The sequence below is a fragment of the Myotis davidii genome, unplaced genomic scaffold (assembly GCF_000327345.1).
Source record: "Myotis davidii unplaced genomic scaffold, ASM32734v1 scaffold345, whole genome shotgun sequence".
Taxonomy (NCBI): Eukaryota; Metazoa; Chordata; class Mammalia; order Chiroptera; family Vespertilionidae; genus Myotis; species Myotis davidii.
The window spans coordinates 97,770-105,030 of record NW_006296540.1 but is presented as its reverse complement, the minus strand read 5'-3'; the positions used below and the strand labels follow the sequence as shown (position 1 = coordinate 105,030).

Here is a 7,261-nt window from a genome sequence, read left to right as displayed (position 1 = left end):
GGATCGAGCCTGCAACTGAGGTACATGACCTTGCCCAGGAATCAAACCTGCAACCTTCAGTTTACCAGCCAGCCAATGCTCTAACAACTAAAAAAGTTTAGTATTAATTCCCTCAAATAAATCACAATTTAAATCAAGTGGTTCTCAACCTTCCTAACACCGCAACCCTTTAATTCAGTTCATGTTGTGGTGACCCCCAACCATAAAATTATTTTCGTTGTTACTTAACTGTAATTTTGCTAGTTATGAATTGTAATGTAAATATCTCATACGCCGTGTAAATTTTCATTGTTACAAATTGAACATAATTAAAGCATAGTGATTAATTACAAAACAATATGTAATTATGTATGTTTTCAGATGGTCTTAGGCGACCTGTGAAAGGGTCGTTCGACCCCCAAAGGGGTCGCAACCCACTGGTTGAGAACCGCTGCTCTAACCACTTAAGTTAAGCCGTCCAGGGCGCACATAAGCAAATTTTTGAGGCTTTATTATAATCACCTTAAAACATAGGTTAACTGCCAGGCTGGCATGGCTCAGTGGTTAAGCGTCGACCTATGGACCTCGACCTATGAACCAGGAGGTCCGTTTCAATTCCTGGTCAGGGCACATGCCTGGGTTGCATGCTCCAGTGGGAGGTGTGCAGGAGGTAGGTAGCCAATCAATGAGTTTCTTACCTCACTGAGGTTTCTCTTTCCTCCTTTCCTCTCTGAAATAATTTTTTTTTAAAAAGTTCAGTATTAATTCCCTCAAATCAGAATTTAAATCAAGCAATTAAAAATTAACTATACAAACATTAAATCAAATACAGGAGCGTATACTGCTAATTACAGGGCATTTATCAGGCAATTCTATCAGAAATTAACTGCTCAGTATCAATAAGAAAATGAACAGCCTTGGAGCACTTTATATACAGGTATATTCACTAAATACACCTGTAAAAATTTCACCTAGTAGCCAAGTGAAGCCATCTAAATTCTAAGTGACCAACACACCATTCAGGCACTTTAGCTATGGGTACTCACATACACTAACTCACCTCAAAGGTTAAAATTTTTCTCCAAGGTATTGGTTTTCTTCCATTCTCTGACTCTATAAATGGGAACTGAGGTCTTTTAACTTTAAGTTGTTTCTTACTTATTTGTGACCTACTGTTTTTCCTTCCTTTTGGTCTTCCCTTTGGTCTTCCTGTTGGCTTATATTTCCTCTTTTTACGTTTCTTTGGTTTCTTTTTCTTGAATCTTTCAAAAATGGCTTTTAAAGTCAATGGTCTTGGTTCTATAGATGAGTCACTGGATGAATCTCTTGCTTGAACACTTTCAAGTGAATGAACACATTTCCTAATGGGATTTCTTTGCCTCCGTTTAGGTGAGGAAGGAACACATTGAGTTTTAAATAAGCTGCTATCAGAGGAAGAGCTATCACTAGGGAAAAAAAAGGGGGAAAATTAATGTATCCTCTTTATATGATTGAATGCTTATTACCAGTAATGTACATTTCTTCAAGGACAGAAGCAGGAAAACCTGCTCAGATTTGTGTAAACCAGGTTTTTCTCTTCTTTGCTAAACCTTGAAAATTACCTTTACCACCACTCCTTATCTACAAGGATTTCTGCTTTCCCGGTAATTCAAATAAACATTATCAAATCTAGTGTTTTCTAGTGAAAATCTGGCAGTTGCCGCTGATATAAAAAAATGCACTTACTTTTGATTTTCAGTTTCCATAGCTGAATCAGATACTGTTATGTAGTCTGGAGAATCCATTCCTGGTATCTTCTTCCAGTCTGTCTCAAAATTGTTATTCTCACTTGTTCTTTGCTTTCACCAAATTTCTGACAACATAAAATACACTACATATGATGTCTAGTTTCCCCGAACAAGTGCCAGCACAAACAGCTAGTATTCAAACAATGCAAATTTGATGCAGATCAAGCCATTATATGTAAACTAAGGCACAAGCATTTACAAGGCCATTCATTTTCATGTAGAAACCATTTCAAATCAAAAATTCTAAAATCTAGAAATTTTATTAATGTGTTGTATCTTTTAGTTGTGCCTCTAAAGCTATCCAGTGGAACCAGATTCTAGAAAATGTCATTCCCCCCAAAATATTTCAAACATCTTTCCAATAACAGGAAAAAATGCAATTTTATCATTAGTCATTTAGTAATGTGCAATTAATGGCCCAAAAGCCATTTTCCAAAAGCAGATGGGAACTCCTAGAAAAGTTTCACAGAGCAAGCCTCAGTATACCAGGAAAAGTAACTTACTATCTCAGTCCATCACACCATTTTTAAACTCCTGGCCTGGGATTTTCATTTGTGGCTTTTGCCCATTCATACAGATTCAACAAAATCCCTATGAATCCTCTTTCTTGGCATACCTTTTTGTTACTATGGTTATTAATTTAAAAGTTCTGAATTCTCTCTCAAACTTCAATGAGGGTATTGGACTATTAATATTGATGTCCTTTATCTTTCTTTTCAAAAAAATTCCTGGAAGATTTTACAATAGTTTGGGAAAATAATTTAAAATTAAAAATAAAGCCCAGCCAGGATGACTCAGTGGTTGAGCATTGACCTATGAACCTGGAGGTACCGGTTCCATTCCCAGTCAAGGCACATCCCCTGGGTTGTGGGCTCGTTCCCCAGTAGGCGGAGTGCAGGAGGCAGCTCACCAATGATTCTCATCATTGTTGTTTCCATCCCTCTCTCCCTCTCCCTCTGAAATCAAAATACAATTTAAAAAAAAATAAAGATGAGAAATTAATACTGGTTCGCCCTTACAGAGGATGTCATCATCATTCCACGTTTGCATTTTTCAGTGTTTAACATACTTGACAATGACCAATGAGTATAGATGAAAGATTTCTTAGAATTAACAGAAAAACATTTCAAATAATGGCCTGGGTTGCGGGCACATCCCCAGTGGGGAGTGTGCAGGAGGCAGCTGATCGATGTTTCTCTCTCATCGATGTTTCTAACTCTCTCTCTCCCCTTTCCTCTCTGTAAAAAATCAATAAAACATATTTTAAAAAATACATCTTTAAAAAACAAATCACTGTTTCTGAAACTTATCTAGACAGCATTTCTGAGTGTCCCTTATTCCAAATTGAGCGAGGCCACGTGGCCTGCCATGCACCCGGCCGGCGCCCATCACAGCCTCTCCAGCCACTACCAGACCTTGGTGCCTCTCAGGAGCCGCCTACCCTCCGGCACAGAAGACGGCGGCCTACGCGTTACCTGGTGCTATTAGCCCAGAGCACCTGCACATGTCTATGTCGCCTACAACTCCTACACCTGGATCACACCCGCTGTAATCGTGGTGTGTGTGCCTCCGCCCTCAGGCCCGACTTCTTCGGCTCGAACCTCGTGAGCGTCGCAGGGGTGGGGGGGGCGGGGAAAGCGAGAGGTGCACCCCTTCCCCTGCCCAGCAGGCCCGGATGCCACTGTCCTCTTCTTACCCGTGTAGGCCGGCAGACGGCGGGCACCACCAAGCGCCGGCTCCGTCAGGGACTCAGCTGCGTACGCGCCACCCGCAGCCCAGGCCTGGGAAGCCCGCCTACAGGAACCGCCAGGCTCAGCGGCACAGGCGAAACAACGGCCGACCTCCGCAAGCGCGCGGAGGAAAAGACTGAACCAACCGCGAGACCTCGTTAAGAGTGGGGGCAAACTCTCGCGATAACAGTCTGGCTCCGGAAAGAACGCGAGAGGCCGGAGTACGGGGAGCGCCGCTCAGGTGGCCACGGGGGGGGAGGAGCGATGACAAGTGGGCGGGGCCTGAACTCCAACCCAGAGGAGGCGGGTTGGCTTCCGTAACTAACCCGTTAGGTAAGTGCCATAGCCAAAAGCATAGGCAAACGACGGGAAGAAATTGTGCGGACATGTGGGCAGAACGGGTGTGAACTGCGAGGAAACAGCCGGCTTTGTTTCCGGTGGTCTCGCGTTTGCACATCTGGCGTCCCGGGTGTGGGTGAGTGGGTGTGCGTGGTGCCTAGTGTGCTTTGTTGTCGGATTAGGTCTCCTTTTGCCTTCAAAAATCTCTTCTGTGGATTTTGCCTTGACTGTCACTCAAAATATGGGACCTTTGTGCTGGCACCCGTGTTACTGCGTAGGGCACCCAGTTCTCTCCACCTTTGGACTTTTGTTACCTGTTTAACTTTAAAGTAGGGTCAGCCTCCCAGGAGTCGGTTAACATATCACTGGAGATAAATTCCTTTCCTCAGCCTCCCCGCCCCCTTAGTTCCCGAGTATTAACATAAACCAGTTTAAAAACTAGCTAAGTTTTGATGGGGCTTCTTCCCCAAAGCGGTCACAAAACGGAATAAGCTGGTCTGATTTGTGCATGTTCAGACCTCTTGTGTCATATAAGAAGTGAACCTGTCTAGTCTTATATTTAGTGTCATCTCAGGTTAGGGCAGACCTAGAAGGTAATCCGGTCTCTTCACTCAGTTTTGTTCCAAATAATGAACAATTCCAGGCATAAAAAGTCTGATCCTGTGGGCATGTCCAGTCTGTGAAATACTGTGAGCTCCAGGACAGGTATGGATGTCCTGTCCACTGCCTGGGAGCACTCGGCGTGTAATTTGTGAGGCTCATTACAAAATGAAAATGCAGTGTCACTTGTTGAAAAATAGGGGAAAGTATCATTAAAGGTCCTAAAATGTAAGCAGTGAAAGGATCATGCTTTGAATGCCACTCAAAATATGGAACCTTTGTACTGACTGGAAACCAATCCATAGGTTAGAATATCCAGATCAAAACTCATGCAGTAATCTGCTTGTTAAACAACCCTCCGGCCCTTTCACCCCAAAAGAATAGAACTTGGCGGACAACACACCAAGACCTGAGGGCAGTTTCAGCCAATACCAGGAATGTGACCTCAAACCAGCCAGGAATTTCCTGATCGACACTGGTGAGGTAATAGGCCTGATAAGACCCCTGCCGCCAGCCCTCCGGCCCCACCCCCCAAAGGTGTTGGCCTAAAAATAATCCTTTCTTTTCTTTTGCTAATAACTTGTCTGCCACACCCTTCAGACTAGAAAAACCTTCCATTTATGGCCCATCTCTGGGAGTGCCCTTCTACTTACTGGATGGGATGCTGCCTGGTTCACGGATCTCTTAATAAAGCCAATTAGATCCTCAAATTTACTCATTTGAATTTGTTCTGTAATAGAAGTCAGATGTGAGAAACAGCCCTATCTTCAAAGAGATGCCGGTCTAGGGGGAATAAACAAAACAAACAGATCATCACAGGTATCCTCAATGCTGTAAGATCACTCAATACAAATTCTTCCTTATTGTGAGCTGAAATGTGTCATTCCTTCACTGGTTAACTGGCATATGTGATGAGTTCTGGCTTTGCAGTGTGTTAGATTTGGCTTGAATTCTGTTTCTGCCACTTATAATAGCTGTGGTGTTGGGTAAATACTGTATTCTCTAGCCAGTTCCCTCTGATGAAATGAGGACATCAACATGGTTGTAAGGGGTTTTGAGAGAATGTCTGTCAAGTGCCTAACATAGTGTCTGGTACATAAAACGCAGTTAATAAATAGTTATCAGCTTGGTTACCATAGCTCATTCACCCATTTGGGTATTGTTTCTGCAGTTCCATTTATCCAGCTGGTTCCTATTTCTGTTCCCATCTCTAGCCCCTACTTCTGGGCCACTGCCTCTCAGCAATGGAGTATGAGAGGTAAGAGCTGTGTGCCTCCATATGGCCCACAGCTGTCCTGGAGCCACTCTGAGTTTATATCAGAACCTTTCTATCCCTTTCTCTCATCACCCCTCCAACTCCCACTTCAACACACTCCCACGCTGCCTTCTGGGATGTTGGCTTGACTGAAGTTCTACATTTCTAAACCAGTTATTCAGGCTACAGCCCCCAGGCTTGGACTTTCTATTTTGGTGAAAAAGTAAACCAAAAAAACTGACCTTTTTAAAGCTAGTAAAGGGTGTAAAATTAGGATATGTTTGAATTTAAACTTGAGTCATTATTATTTGTACTAGAAGTAGAAATATCTAGGATGCTTTTATTATCCCCATTATAAATAAATTATATTAATTGAGCAGATTTTGACATGTTCTTAATTAGTACTTGCTGGGTGTATGGTAAAGAAAGTATGATGTTAACACTTGGAAAATCTAGGTGAAGAGTATACAGGAATTATTTATATGTATTTCTGTCCATCTGAAATTATTTCTAAAGGAAAAATGAAAATGTCTAATTCCTGAACAATTATAGATTATTCAATTAAAAATATGTTTGAGGCCCTAGCTGGTTTGGCTCACTGGATAGAGTGTTGGCCTGTGGACTGAAGGGTCCCGGGTTCGATTCCGGGCAAGGGCACGTGCCCGGGTTGCAGGCTTGATCCCCAGTGTGGGCAGTGCAGGAGGCAGCCAATCAGTGATTCTCTCTCATCATTGATATTTCTATCTCTCTCTCCCTCTTCCTTCCTCTATGAAGTCAATAAAAATATTTTAAAAATATGTTTGAGATCATTGAATTAAAATTATATAGAACTTGGGGCCCATTATCAACAGTTTATCTTTTATTTGGGAGACAAGAATATGCATATTAATTAACGTATAATAAAAGTTGGTATTTGATAAAGTACTGAAATAAATGTCAAGTTCTAAGTGTATGCAATAGCATATTTGTGGGAGATGTGTAGTTTGGAATTATCATCAAAACTAACAATTGAGTTTATAAGAAACCTGGGACTCTGGAAAAGTTAAAAAGAAACTTTTTTTTGAAAGAATTTTTCCAGTGCTGTAGAAGGACCACCTTTCCTTTACTGAGTAACCATGTAGCTAGCAGAGACTATTCAGATTAATGAGGTTTTCCATTAACAGTTTTAATGAGAGTTCCAACAGTGCTCTTAGAGACACTCTCAACTTTTGCCTTCGTTCCTTGTTGCAGCTGGCCTAGAGTGGGATTTCCTGCCCACCTTATTACTGTTTGTTTCTTTTGCCTTTATTTTATTTATCTCCCTCTGCTTGCACACTTTATCACCTGAACATTGGAGGTAAGATACTAATTTCTGTGTATCTATGGCTACTTATTATAAAATATACCTAGCACATATTTTTTAAATATATTTCTTTATTGATTTCAGATAGGAAGGAAGAAGGAGAGAGAGATAGAAACATCAATGATGAGAGAGAATCATTGATCGGCTGTTTCTTGCACACCCCCTACTGGGGATCGAGCCCACAACCCAGGCATGTGCCCTTGGCCGGAATCGAACCTGGGACCCTTCA

At 42.0% G+C, this 7,261-nt stretch overlaps 2 protein-coding genes across 14 annotated transcripts in view; one reads left to right on the top strand and one right to left on the bottom strand.

Annotated features, from left to right (window-relative positions):
* TAF1D (TATA-box binding protein associated factor, RNA polymerase I, D) overlaps positions 1-3,645 on the bottom strand; it is a 7,517-nt gene extending 3,872 nt beyond the window's left edge. For 5 of the 9 annotated variants that reach the window (XR_001515228.1, XR_001515227.1, XR_001515226.1 and 2 more), the window contains exons 1-3: positions 3,463-3,641; positions 1,705-1,831; positions 1,040-1,424 (exon numbers count right to left, since the gene is read on the bottom strand). Coding sequence is in view for 4 of the 9 variants with exons in the window: in XM_015569263.1 (XP_015424749.1) it covers positions 1,040-1,424; positions 1,705-1,763 (444 nt within the window). In the remaining 5 variants the exon portion in view is untranslated. Of the gene's footprint in view, positions 1-1,039; positions 1,425-1,704; positions 1,850-3,462 lie in introns of all 9 variants that reach the window. The other 4 variants (XM_015569265.1, XM_015569266.1, XR_001515225.1 and 1 more) reach the window with 3 other exon arrangements.
* Positions 3,646-3,790: 145 nt separating this feature from the next.
* The window catches only part of LOC102771859 (chromosome unknown open reading frame, human C11orf54), a 16,845-nt gene continuing 13,374 nt past the window's right edge, over positions 3,791-7,261 (top strand). For 2 of the 5 annotated variants that reach the window (XM_006771937.2, XM_006771935.2), the window contains exon 1: positions 3,836-3,971. The gene's annotated coding sequence lies outside the window, so the exon portion shown is untranslated. The other 3 variants (XM_006771936.2, XM_015569259.1, XM_015569258.1) reach the window with 3 other exon arrangements.